We start from the raw sequence: 13877 nt of genomic DNA, 5'->3' as shown, positions 1-13877 counted from the left end.
ACCCAGAACGCGTTTGCAACAATGTGCAATTTTCGGGAGCGACTCGCAGCAACAAAGTTGCAAAAGGGAGATGGCGCTTGCAACTTTGTTGCCGAAAATCGCTCCCGAAAATTGCGGCAAACGTGTTATCGAGTTAGCAACATCGTTGCCGCGAATCGTTTTCGAAAAACGCACATTGTTGCAAAACGCGGTATCGCGCCTGCAACTTTGTTGCCGAGAGTCGCTCCCGAAAAATTCACAATGTTGCAAAACGGGGCGTCGTGCAACAATGTTCAAGTTTTCGCGACAACAAAGTTGCAAACCCAGAACGCGTTTGCAACAATGTGCAATTTTCGCGAGCGACTCGCGGCAACAAAGTTGCAAAAGAGAGAACGCGTTTGCAACTTTGTGAAACGCGTTATTTTTGAAATGTACGTATTTTCGTTTGTAACGCTGTACGACATGCAAAACATTGTTGTATGCAGTACTTTGTACGCAAAACATTGCCACAAGCATTTACTTGAACGCTTGTGTTCAACTAAAAATGTGCTAAGCCACATTTTCAACTTATTCATCTATGGATAATTCAGCTTGTACGAAAGCTACTGTACGGAAAATACATGCATTAACCGTGTTCCTTATTAAAATAAGTTTTGTACTAAGTAGAAATTTCATCCCATTCGAAATGAAATATACTTACATTGAAATCTCCCAAAGTGTGTTCTCTTCTCTCAAATAAAGTTACCCATCGAATCCCTAGAACCCCCCCACCGATTCCAGCAAAAACGACACACAGAAATAATAATATCGAAATGTTTTTAAACAGTACCGTTCATAATTCTTACCTACCTCTCGTACAATATCTTAAAGCAATTTACGAGCACATCAGTTTCCACGTCCATTCGATTTACCCCCGTGAGAAGCCGGAAATCGATCGCGGGCACCCTAGACTATTTATATAAATATCTTTACATGCGGATTTAACAAAGGAAGATCTTGTATGTATGTACATCTGTCGACATTACCGTCTTTGATGATTGGTTTGTACATCATTTCTAAACTCATCGCTCTATTATCATAGAGGGCATAACAAAACCTCTGATTTTTTACACGATCGGTATTTCAGGACATGAGACATAAAGTCCCATAAGATAATATCCATTCTTTATCTCGTCTGTGCTTGATAACAATGATAACAACGATGAAAAGACTAGTTTGGATTACCGATTACTCGTTAAAACTTAAAATGCAAATATGCAAGAATAAGAAACATTTTTCTTAGCAGAAAATTGATCGATACTGTTTCCTAGACGACGGAATCCTGTGAAATGGCAACAAACAGTACACTTGACGTGGCGTACTACGGTACTCAAGTTAATCTCGGTTTCACTTCGTACCACGTAGTACTATTTCGTAAAAACTTTCGATTTGTTTCGAAGCACGAAGAAGTTTTGCTTTTTGGTGAAGCTTGAAAAATGTCTATTGCAGAACGATCAGTTTCTGGACAGGAAATTATCGTGCCACCGAATTTACCGTTAATATTAAAGGAATTTTGTAAGGCGGCTATTCGAACACAACCGTACGATCTACTTAAATGGTCCAGTTCGTATTTTCGAGCGCTGGCTGATGGAGAAGAACCACCGATAAAACTGAGACTGGAATATCCACCGCCAAGTACAGCTTCCGGTTTAACTCTTGGTTTCCTCAGGATTTTACTCCGACAATTCGGAGGTACCGATAACAATTTTCTACTAACATTTTCCTAGTATTTTAAATATACAATATATTAATTATTATCGATTGTCCATTTCTTTGTTTAACTGAAAACATTGGTCCTGTACAGTTTCTACCCCGCATTAAAAATTTTAATAAAATAACTCAAGTATTATTATTGTTATTACGAAAAAGTAAGAATTTTACATTTCTCACATAAATAAATATTTCTATTTAAACATTTTTGGTGAGAAAATCAGATTTCAATGGAATATATTCCCAGACGTGTAAGTATGTGATATGATATATATCTGATATTATTATATTATAGATTACAACAAATCGTTACCAGTGGAAACAATTCTTCGTCGATGGGACTGCTTGTGTTTGGATCGTCGAGACTTTAATCTTATTCTAATGATCGGGAAGTTTCGACGAAAATGTCAAGTGAAAAAATTTCTGGCCATCGCTGTCGGGCTTCTAAGCTCCAGCCTTTTTGAAACGATGATCCTAATCTGCGAGTTATTTACTCACGAACCTGAAGGCGGTTCTGCTATGGTTCCTGTCACATTTTTCATGGAGATATATGGGTATACGCAAAAATTCAAATATTAAATATTTATTTTGACAAAATAAAAAAGAAACGAGCCTTTCAAGGGAAATTATTTTATATTTATCTTCAGATATTTGGCAGGACTTCGTTGTGACGGAAGTGAAAGAGATCCTACGGACGAGGATCCGACAGAATTCATCGTATACGAGCCAGAACCTTTCATACATCAAGAAATCAACGAGGAAAAGTCTTCTGTGGATCGTGTTTGTTCGGTAGCAAGCCAAGACACTGAAGCTGACGTGAATTTAGACCTGGAATTAGTATCGAAAGGAGACACCGAATCTTCGAGAAGTAAATCCACGCAAAAGCTATATCTTCAACTTATTTTTTTTTTTGCATTATTTAGCATAAACATATTTTTACAGCCGATATAACGCCTCAATTAAGTGAAAGTTTTTCTTGTCAGAAAAAAATGGTCGAAGATAAAGTAAAGCAGGATTCTTCTAGCGAGGGAACATTGAAAATAAAGGATAACAAGGATACTTCGGTTGCCGATGTAGAGTGTAGCAAAAAATCTGAACGTATCGATGAGAAAAGATCGAGTGAGGATGGAAATGGTTCTGCAGATAGTTCCAGTAACAAGCAGATCGTTCGAAGTACAGAGGATAAGGTTTTAAGCGAGAGAAGAAGGAAGAAGAAGGTTATAGATCCCAAATTGCTCAAGTACTATCCGAATGTCCCTGGTGAGACAATAAAGAATTGCTAATTGTTTCGCAAATCGAGTTATAATTATTACTCGAGATTCTTTGCAACGTTATTTCGTAGTAACGTATATAAAATAAAAAAGTGTCTGTTATAATGTAATATCAGGTATTGGACCTCGTCTCTCGGCTGAAGAAGTAGCCAGCGTGGCCATATGGTTGAGCGAGTGCGCAAGAGTACAAGAAGGCATGGTTGGTCCGCGAAATCTTCGCCACATGAACTGTCCTCCTATAGATAGACAACAGCTATCAGATTCATAGCAAAGCGCAACAAGTTTCTACCCCATGAATTTCAAACCATTACTATTGCCGCAGCACCGTTGAACGATCATCAATATTTCATTTGATAAAAGTGTTCAATAGATTAGCTATAAATAAGAATAAGGAGTAGTATTAGTAATACACACTTTTTTAGCGAATTCCGTAAATAAGATGATGAAAATTTTAGTAAAATTGTAAAAATGACACCAAATTAACAAGAGTATAATAAAGTAGGAAATAATTTCTTGGTACATTTATTGTTAATTTATACTTCGAATTATTCCGTTATAATTTTCCGTTTTTCTTGAGGATTGGTATAAGTAATGCTACACGAGTAAGAAATAACGTACAGCTTTATTCGAACGAAGTTATTTACATGATTTGTTTAAAAATAAAATAAATACATACTTTGAAATTAAAATATTATTCAGTGTACTGACATTCCCTGTCGATTATATCTTTAGTACTTTAACAATTAAGTACAAATTTGGTATACCATAAGTCTTTAACGATCAATAATCCGGCAATTTTCTGGCGGATAATTGCATCACGCATCAGAAGAGAAACATCAAGGTAAAGTAGACTAATATACCTTTTTAAAAATTCTATGTAACCTTCTAGATGTCAGTGTAATAGTACTCAGTCACTTTGCTTATTAAGAATTTAAAGTAAGTATATTTAATTACATACGCGCCTTGTAGAAAAATTTGTCACATCTACGCTTCTATTTTATCAAGAGAGAGAGAGAGAGAGAGAGAGAGAGAAAGATAGAGAAACAAAGACAATCAGTACTTCGTCAATATCACAGGAACGTTTTACTTAATTTTAAAACACTACACTAAATATTTATATGATCGTGCCTCTTTATATCTTATAAAGTAACGATTCCTTACAACGAGTCGTACTTTTTAAACAAACGTTATAAAATGACCATAGCGATTTGTATATCGTTCTTTCAAACACTAGTTCTAAATTGTGGATGGATTTGCAGATGTAAACCATGTAACAGAGGATATTAATCATCTGTTAAAATAGTATAAATTTGTAAAGAAATGATCTGTATAAAGTCCTTATATATACCTAATCCTATTTAATAATAAACCCTTCAGAAGACACTGCTCTCTTTTATCGTGGAAGATATCCATATCTTTTAGATCAGTTATCTTATTTTTTCATTTGTATTTTATTGTTATATTTAAACGAGCAGAGTGGGCAGTGCTCTCATTCTGAACAATCGTCGCATTTGATGGTAAAACAAGTGATAAAAAGTCGTAACAAGCAATAGAAGGATAAGACATAACAACAAATTCCTGGCTTTTGCTCGATTGGCTCTCCACTCAAAGAGCTCGTGTCGATGAGTGAAAAGATTTCGATATTGCAGAGGCAACTCGAAAGTACTACGCAATGGATAAAGAGAGCGATAAAAGTCGTTCAATAATGCTCGGACTATTTCATTTTCGGAACGTCGAAGAGGATTCATATCGTCATTTAAACAAATGAACTTTCTAAAATTTATCAAAGTAATTTCGTTTAATTCGTGTACCTGTTTTAAATTTATTATTAACGATAATCATTATAATTACTTACTTTGGATCTCTGCGTATCTCATCTAAAAGTTGTACTGTTAGAGACACATTGCTAGTTAACATTTCAAATATTTCACTTTTCCCAGCTTTAATTATTTCGTGTGGATAAAGTTTTTCTTCGCCGAACTTAGACGCAATATTTCTAGATACTGATTCACATTTGGCTATCAATTCCTTAGACACAATTGGCTATAAAACAAACGTATTTAATGCAAGTACAAATTTTTTCGGTCATGTTTAAATATTACTCTTAACAAGATTTGCTTACAAGAGATGAATCTAGATATCTTTCTCCCGGTGGTGCATTTAGTACTTCAGCAAGTTTTACGTGGTTTGAACAATTTGTTATCGCGTTTTCAAATTCAACGACTAGGCTGTAATCAAGAGGTAGTGGATAGAGTCTAGATAAAAGCGTCCTAATTTCTCTATCTGACCAAGTCCTGAAAACGATGTATAACAAAATTTATACTTTTAATAATATTTTATCAAATATCATACCTTGATTTATCCGTATCAAACGTGTCGAATATTTCTTCTATTGGCACTATTCGCTTTTCGCTTGTTAGAAAATAGAAATAAGAAAAAGCAAATTGCATATCCTCCGAGTTTCTAACTTTATGACTAGATGTTTTTTTGAATTCAGACTCGAACTTCTTCTGCATATCGGCAGTAATCCATTTATCTATTAAATGAGGCATATGAGCGGGTACTCTTCTTCGTTCAAATCCGTACGCTTTATTGTATATTCTATTCACATATAACAAAGACTCAGCGTATGTATCGAGTTGTCTTGTTCTGAGTTTCCACTGATCAATATGACTGGGTTTATTGTTAATTTTGATGGTACTATTAATTAGCGGTAAGCTTATGATATTGTCATTTAAATAACGTTTCAGTTGCATGCGCCTTTCAGTGATATTCGAATTCTGAATTCTCATTTTACTCATCATTTTGAATAACACAGACTTCTGGGTAGATATAACTTGATCGTTCTCGTCGCTTGATTGTTCATTAAAATATTTCTCAATGGCGTTTATGTGCTTATTTTTGACATTACGAGATTTATTTACATTGAGCTTTGAGTCTGTTGTTTCATTTGGCCATGTCTGTTGGGTAAACGTTTCTCCATCACTCCACATAGTACTTATACTCTTGTTTCTTAATATGTGTAAGAATTTCAATCCATAGTTAGTATCTTCATGAGGATCTTGTAAAAAGTTGTGTGGGTAATCCACTTCATCTTCCAATGCTTCACTGTCAGTAGGAACTGGTGTACTATCACAATCTCCTCCTATAAAATATATTATGTACACAGATTAAGCATACATGTAATACTGTTCAAGTATTAAATTATTAATGTAATTATTATTTGAAAACAAATGTAAACAATGAATGCTACCATCAAATTCACATAATGTTGTATTACAAGCAGGATCACATGATCCATCACCCACCCAGGCCCAAGGACAAACATCTGAACAATCAGGAACCCACCATGCAAGATACACTTTTTGACCACCTGCTTGGGTAATGAAATCTTCTGGCCATACTTCAGCTCCTAACATTACATCATCATTAAAGTATAAAAATTTATCTGAAATTCCAGGAATTCTGCAGAAGTAAAAATTAACATGTCAAATAGATTGCATACAGTTATTAACTGTTATGAAACAGAGAAATTTGATGTTACCTGTGAATATGATTTTCAATAGCAGGACTAGAAAATGTTGGAAGATCACTTTTATTTAAAAATATATCTTCATGAGTAACAAGAGTAACTCTAGGGTTATCCATGTCTAACCAACTTGGTATTTGACCATTTGTAACAATATACACATGTCTAACCCATGGGGCATACATTTCCAATGAACGTAATGAATATCTTAATTCATCTTTATCGCTAAATCTGGAAGCAGCTGTGTTAACATCCATAATAGGAACATGTTCTTCAAGATCCTTTAAAAAAGCTGGATCTGAGCCATTGACCCATGTATAGACAACATCTATTGGAACATGTTGACATAGTTTTTTTTGGAAAGAGACACCTAATATATTATCATTGAAAGAATGAAACACTGCTTCATATTTTTCTTTACTCCAAGTTATCCATATCTGAAACATTGCATTTTTAAATTCGAAATTTAAAAATTCAAAATTCAAATTTAAAATTTGCATCTTAATACAAATCTTTCGTTTAATTAAAGGAGTTCTGATCAAAATAGCAATTTATTTTGAATGTGAAGTATATTAAGTACTATCAGTTTCGAAGATATTCCTTGAAAATCAATCGCTTAACAACTTATATTTCACGATGAACAATAGAACGTAAATTTACAACAATCAACAAAATAGGTTCGATAGAGAAACAATAGAGGTAATAATACGTTTTCTAACCTCTCCAAAGTGTATGATACCGATAAATATGCAAGTGAAGGCTATTAATATCACCAGTAATGAATATTTATATGAAAGTAGATCGTAACATCGACGCTGTAATAATTTCCATGTGCTCATTATATTGATAAAGATTCTACATGCGATTAGCATCGCTACAGTGGCTGTACGAATCCATACACCACTGTTTACACGTCCGGCTGTTTTCGACCGGTAAAAACTTACTAATGCCGGTGCACAAACAGTAATAGAAGGGTTAAAGTTGAAAAGTGGAGTGTAGTTGCGCCGTAAGGCAGTACTGAAAGCGCGCGTTGCTTTAAAAAATTCTCGATTATTGTAACTTTTAACAAAATAAATAGTAGAAATTTTGGAAAAGTGCAATTTAGAATCTAAAGTGAAAATATAGAACTTCTACCGATTTTATTTTAAAATACATTTATTTCTCACCATCGTTATTTGCCACCAAATACATTTTTTACCGTAAAATTATCGTTATTGTCGAGTTACGATTTTTTGGTGTTTTCTTCTGAGAGACAAAACAAGCTCAAAATTAAATCGCCTTTATTACTAGATGGAAAAATATTTCCGTCCAGTGTACAGATTTAATATACAAAATATCAATTATAAATGTTGCTATTATTTTCCGCATAATTACATTTCTTCTGAAACGTTATTTCTCGTTTATCGAATAAAGAAATCGTTCCATACGAGCTGTTCACAATCTTGAAACCGTGCCCGCTGAATATGCTTCTTTCTTTATGAAAGTACGTACTCTCATTAGGAATCTGTTAAAGCGTGAAATTTTAAAGTAACCATGGTCCCAAAGTAACCGTTTAAAACAGTTTATTTTTTTGGTTTTTCTCATTTTTTAACTCATCCCGACTCGCATACGGCACTATTCACCTTACCACCGCTACAAATACTGAACAATAGCAGTAGTTTTCGAATATTTCACGGAACATTTTTGTAAACGAAGCAAATAGATTCAAGCAATACCTCGTGTTTTTTTTTAAAATTAGACCAAAAGAAATTTCTCTCTCGAATGGTTTTGTTCAATCACCTCGCCACAAAATGAAATTGGCGTGTGAGGAACGCGTAAAAACTAGTTAACCTCTACAAAGAGTATGCGTCAACAATACAGGCAATGTCGCATTTAACCACTGTTAGGAACTATTACATTGTCGTTGAAAAAATATTACACTCTGTAGAATATCGATACGTTTCCCTCTTAGTTTGTTAGAAAATATCTTCTCGCATGATCCTGGTAGCTGAATATTCCCGTTATTAGAAAGTTAATTTATCCCTGCGGTGTAACGTTGCAAGTAAGGCGTCGATATCTCGCGTATTATGCATTAGGAGTTGAAATAACTCGAGTGCAGATGATGCGTTCTATTAATACGTATTATCTAGAGTATCAATGGACAAGTTACGGCAACGTATTCAGTTAATCGATGTCTCGTCAATACGAAACGAGACGGGAATATTATCAGAATAAAATGGACGATGATCCCCTTTTGCCGTACAATTTTACCTATTTTATATTCGTTTCAAACACAAGTCGAAGGAATAACGCCGAATTTCGTGGTCAATGACCGACGCGCATTATCATCGACAGTAGCACGATTATACTCGAAAATTGAATTATCCGGTGTACCCAATAAAACCTGAAACAAACGAGAATTTTACAAATTACACACACCATACTCTACTATCTTACAATTTCTATTTCATCGCGTAGAAACATCGCGATACTCACATTAACAATCGACTTCGAGCGTTACTCGAAGCCTCTGGATTCTCGTTCAACACGTATTTCTTAATGCCGGACATGTAGTCTTGCACGTACGTGTCCCATTTCAAATGTTGCATATCGACGTTGAAATTATCGCAGTCTTTTAACACCTTCACCTTTTTCGTCAGGTCGTTCATGTTACTCCTGCGGAAGTTCCATTCGTGCGTGGTGAAGAACCTCGCGGTATCCATCATACGTTCAACGCGTTTGATGGACTTCATCATTCTGAAATCACACGTTCTTAGACGGCACTGCTACACAGAGATGGGCATCTTTAAACAGCCTGTTTGGAACACTTACTGAGGTTTACTACCTACAAGCTTTAAGACAAAATCGCCAACGAATGCGGGGAATATATGCAAAGCGGCGGACATGAAATTGTGAATAAGTTTGTTGGTTCTGAACGTGCAACCTGGATACCACATCACGTACGTCGACGGGGATGCTATGGCGTATTTATTGATGAGCTCGTTCAACGTGCCCCATCTAGAAAGTGAAAATATTCGTTTCGATGTTAACCAGTTTTCCTTACAAAAAATAAAGTATTTTCGTACGAAGTTTCTAAGAGAAAGTTGAGAGAAATACGAATTTTAACAGGATTATCATTACCTCAAAGGATTTGCGTTACTCGTACAGTTGTAAATTTTAATGGTATTATTATGTTGCATCGTGCTGTGCCACGTGGCGCATATTATCGTGTCTACAACGTAATCGATAGGCACCAAGTCCAGCTTTAAATTCGAATCACACAGGACCGTTCGAACGACACCTCTGCCGATTTCTGTAATGCTACCTGTGACAATCAAGTATTATAATTCCTGTACTGCAGTGTCCTGGACGTTATTCGAATAACCATGGTGATCAAAATTATTCGTTATTTTAACGAGACTAAGGTAGGTAAAAAGGGAGAACAGTAACTATGCAAAGCTCAATTCTAAGCTGAAATAATAAAGTTGAAGATTGTAACGATGAAAAAGAAAAGAAAAAAACACAGAAAAAGAACCATTATTCTTCTATAAAAGCAACATTGGAGAAATCCGAAAAACAGGAATTTCTATCATTCCGAAAACTCGTAAAAGCAGAATAAAAATATTCGTAACAGCGGAGACAATTTATTTGAAATACCTGTGATTCCACAGAGATTGTCCACCCAACCAGGAAACGGATCCCTTACCGCGGCGCAGACTATACTCGGTCTCACTATCGCTATTGGCAAGTCCTTGGCTTTCGTCAGCACTATTTGCTCCGCGAGATTTTTGGTGAACGTGTACGTGTTCGGGTGATTCTCCAAAATCTTGTTCTCGAGCACGTTGAGCGTCTCCTCGTCGAGACTCTCGCACATATCGATCACCGTGGAAGGCTTCACCTTTGTGCTGCGATATCATTAATAATAAATGTACACTCTTGTCCCTCTATAGTCATTGTACGCGAGTCAAGGATGCTACTCGTTAATTCGATCCGAACGAGAAAGAGAAATTAAACTGAAAAGAAACTTCAACCTAGTACATTTCCTAATCCTTTCGAGGACTCCTGCAACTCTACGTTTTAAAATGAACAAAGAGACTCGGTACCTCCGAAGGGTTAATCATCGATATTTATTACAATTTCTTAAATGTACAGCTAGCGTCCAAAACAAGTACGAAAATAATTCGTCTAATTTCGAAATCATCGTTGACACGTTCGTAGTTTCGTTCACGGTTCAATTCTCTTCCTGGTTCCTTCAATTTATCGTAAGAAAGGATCGAGATCGAGGGTTCTAAACAGTCTCGACCCAAGATTCAAAGGCGAGTCTTACAATCTACCGAGCTAATTCAAATTCACGAACGAGGTTCAAGAGTAATTTCAACGGATTCTCGCTCACGTGTAAATCGCTTCGTGAATGTCCTGTCGATTCGCGTTGCTATAAGCTGTGCTAACGTGGATGATACTGATTAGATTCTTTATGTTCTTGCACAGATCTATGACTCGATCGGTGCCCCTTGTGTTCAAATTCACTGCCACTTTCAGCGGTTCGTTGAACTTCACTGTGGCAGCGCTATGAAACACTATGTTCACCCTCTGCGTTAACATGTTTCTATCCTCTGGCGATAAGCCTAAATTCGGCAGAGACACGTCGCCTTTCACAGGATGCACCTTGTCGAAGGCGGTGGGACTCGTTGCTTTAACTCCGTCGAACACCTGAAAAAGTAGCAACAGAAACTCTCTGAATAATCATCGAAAAGTATCTCCAATTTCGTTTTGTTTAACGTCTTCGACAGAGAAATATTTCATTTCCGAGGTAACGAAGATTTAAGAAAAAAATGTGAAACTTTGCGAGGAAATGTTAACACTTCGATGCTCGTTTTGTCAAAATTCAGCATCCTCGACCCTCTCGATTTTCCAAACGTCTATTCCTTTCGATCTCAGTTAATCTGACCGTTTTTCCCAACGTTCTTTGCAACCACGCGTCAACAAGATCTGTCGTTTAATTTATTTCAACAATATTTCGTACGGCTGGTATTCTCACGTCAATCACAAGTTTACAGAATGATCGGGGTTCTGAAAATACGCTCGGTACTGTACACTCGGTGATCTCTGTACTGAAAATATCCGCGTTCGTATTAATACTTCCGAGAAAATGATTATCCAACAGCGTGTCGCGATTCGTCCGCTAGCATAACTCGCGTGTACAGAAGTATGCAGCATTGTTACGTTCAAACTTTCATATCCATAGCCGCGGTAACTTACACGCTATACGTAATCGATAGCGCGCGATTATTCGCTTTTACTAATAAATCTTCGCGACATCTGAGTTTCTCGAAACGTTTCCTTTTAATTTCTTCCAATTAGATTCCGATCGCTCGATTCGTCGCAAACATTCTCACGGATCACGTGCCTTTAATGCCTTCAAGTTCTTTCTGTTAACGAGGGAAGCCTTACGGAGGTTACGGCTATCGATTTCAGCGAAACGTTCTCTAAGCGGACGTACAATTGGAAGATAATCTGTTACAATTTGCTCGAACGATAAAGGCAACGTTCGAGAATTCAATTCCCTCTTCGTTTCGTTAAGTTTCTACAGCGAAAAGTAGTGTCGCACTGATTAGTATTATTCGTATAAAAATACTGTTCGTAGAACAGTAAGAAATGTGGCGAATTAGGAGAAAAGTGATATCTGTTCGAATAAGAATTACAAAGCAAATGAAATCCCTGACTTCTTCCTTGGAAAATGATACAGACGTAACGAATTTATAGATTCGATTCGCGCAAAATGTATGCCGATTTTTAACAGAAGAAAAAATTGCTCCTTCCCCATTTTGAGTATTTTAAACTACGTTCTAATAGTGCCCGTTGTAAACTACTGAACACGAGTTAAACGTTAAACGACAGATTTTCTAGACTCGTTAACACCTTCTGTACGGCACCTTCCGGTGTCTGGAAAATCCGCTTAAACAGTGTATAATTGCACGTTTTCACTTCTGTATTCCACGAAACGAGAAGCAAACAGGAAAACTTCGTTGCACACTTAGTATCTAACTGTTCAATTTGTAATGTAAATTAAGAAAGGTATTATTTACGAACGGAATTCTCTAGGAGTTTCTTAAATCGTTGCTCGATCGTCTGACCCTGTTTGGGACGGATCAGTATAAAAATGGTGGCCACGTGGGGGCACGAGCGCAACAGCTTTTCCAGAAGAGCTTTCCCCAGGAAACCGGTCGCCCCGGTTATCAAGATCACCGTCTCCGCGAAGAATGCTTCGATGGAGTTTCCATTAATGTACGTGTCTGCACTTGTCGTGCCCATCTTGCAGGATGTTCAAACGGTTCTGGTCCAAATATCTGTAAAAGAACGACGGAGCACAATTTTTAAATTAAACACATCACTCGATTCCTTATTTTAATTTCATTTCTACTCGAACTTACTCTCTGTCTATTACACACAAATGTGACATTTCAATTTTTGTGAGAAGTAAACGTATAAATAAATTGGTATTTTGTATATTTCTCGTTGTTTTCACGAATTTGATTTAAAGTCCATTTCTACCGTATCTAATCTCTACGGAGAATCGTCGTTTTCATTTCTTACTCCCAGTTCGTTCTACTGGTGTTCAACTAATTGTGACATCAGGATTCCCCTTTTATCAGCGATCGATATCCAAGAATCGTTGACCACCTGTCGTTGTTACGGCACCGATCTCAATTACACTTCAAACCGATGCTATTAACTTCCTCTTGAAAAACGATCAGATTGGTTCAACCACTTAAAATTGTTACGGATCATCTTCTAAAACGAAGGAAACTATCTGCTTCGAAACGTTGTTTCTCTTTCGAAATACTTCAACGTGCCAGAAAATTTCTTCAAAACTACTCCATCGTACTATTTATTAAAATTCGCATCGTACAGGACATTCTTTTGAAATTTGAAATTTCGAAAATTGAAAACCTCGTTTCCAATTTCATTGTAACGGAAATTAAGTTCTTTCTGTTTGTAACTGTCTTGAAATGAAAAAACGAAGAAATAAAAGAAGATCGACAAGTGGTGAATATGTAGAGGTATTTGCTGCACGTTCAATTAACCGATCAATTCGTATCAATGAACAGAAGGACTCGAGAGAAATAGTACATTGCGTGGCCTTGTCCTAGAAGAGAGAAGCATCGTTCTTCGTTGGCGTGAAAATCGTCTTTCGCGCTAAACGGATTGCCTATTACACGGGAAGCTTAGTTACGTCCTTCTTGTTACGTCCACCGATTCTTCACGGATCTATTATGTCATCCCGTGCGAATTTCATATCGAAATTTAAGCGAATAATATTTTAAACGTACTGCTAAATCTGACGAAAGAACGTGATCGCCTTAGAGCAG

General features: G+C 36.5%; 3 protein-coding genes across 3 annotated transcripts; 1 reads left to right on the top strand and 2 right to left on the bottom strand.

Moving 5' to 3' along the window:
* Nucleotides 1-1454: 1454 nt before the first annotated feature.
* LOC108570257 lies at nt 1455-3267 on the top strand. The gene is made up of 5 exons (XM_017932088.1): nt 1455-1710; nt 2024-2282; nt 2376-2596; nt 2671-2988; nt 3116-3267. Exons 1-5 carry the CDS (start codon nt 1455-1457, stop codon nt 3265-3267), a joined length of 1206 nt encoding a protein of 401 aa, XP_017787577.1.
* A 1195-nt stretch (nt 3268-4462) lies between these two features.
* Nucleotides 4463-7400, bottom strand: LOC108570256 (N-acetylglucosamine-1-phosphotransferase subunits alpha/beta). The gene is made up of 7 exons (XM_017932087.1): nt 7248-7400; nt 6544-6965; nt 6253-6464; nt 5352-6144; nt 5122-5293; nt 4855-5042; nt 4463-4772 (listed from the first exon to the last, which is right to left on the bottom strand). The coding sequence occupies exons 1-7, from the start codon at nt 7398-7400 to the stop codon at nt 4463-4465; spliced, it is 2250 nt and encodes a 749-aa protein (XP_017787576.1).
* A 1432-nt stretch (nt 7401-8832) lies between these two features.
* LOC108570236 (putative fatty acyl-CoA reductase CG5065) lies at nt 8833-12846 on the bottom strand. Its single transcript, XM_017932054.1, has 7 exons — nt 12598-12846; nt 10901-11217; nt 10165-10412; nt 9649-9832; nt 9340-9525; nt 9004-9264; nt 8833-8911 (listed from the first exon to the last, which is right to left on the bottom strand). Exons 1-7 carry the CDS (start codon nt 12817-12819, stop codon nt 8833-8835), a joined length of 1497 nt encoding a protein of 498 aa, XP_017787543.1. The 5' UTR covers nt 12820-12846.
* Between the last annotated feature and the right edge of the window lie 1031 nt (nt 12847-13877).

Source organism: Habropoda laboriosa, unplaced genomic scaffold (genome assembly GCF_001263275.1).
Source record: "Habropoda laboriosa isolate 0110345459 unplaced genomic scaffold, ASM126327v1 scaffold81, whole genome shotgun sequence".
Classification (NCBI taxonomy): Eukaryota; Metazoa; Arthropoda; class Insecta; order Hymenoptera; family Apidae; genus Habropoda; species Habropoda laboriosa.
Note: the sequence above shows the minus strand (reverse complement) of the source record. Positions and strands in the feature narration are given on the sequence as shown.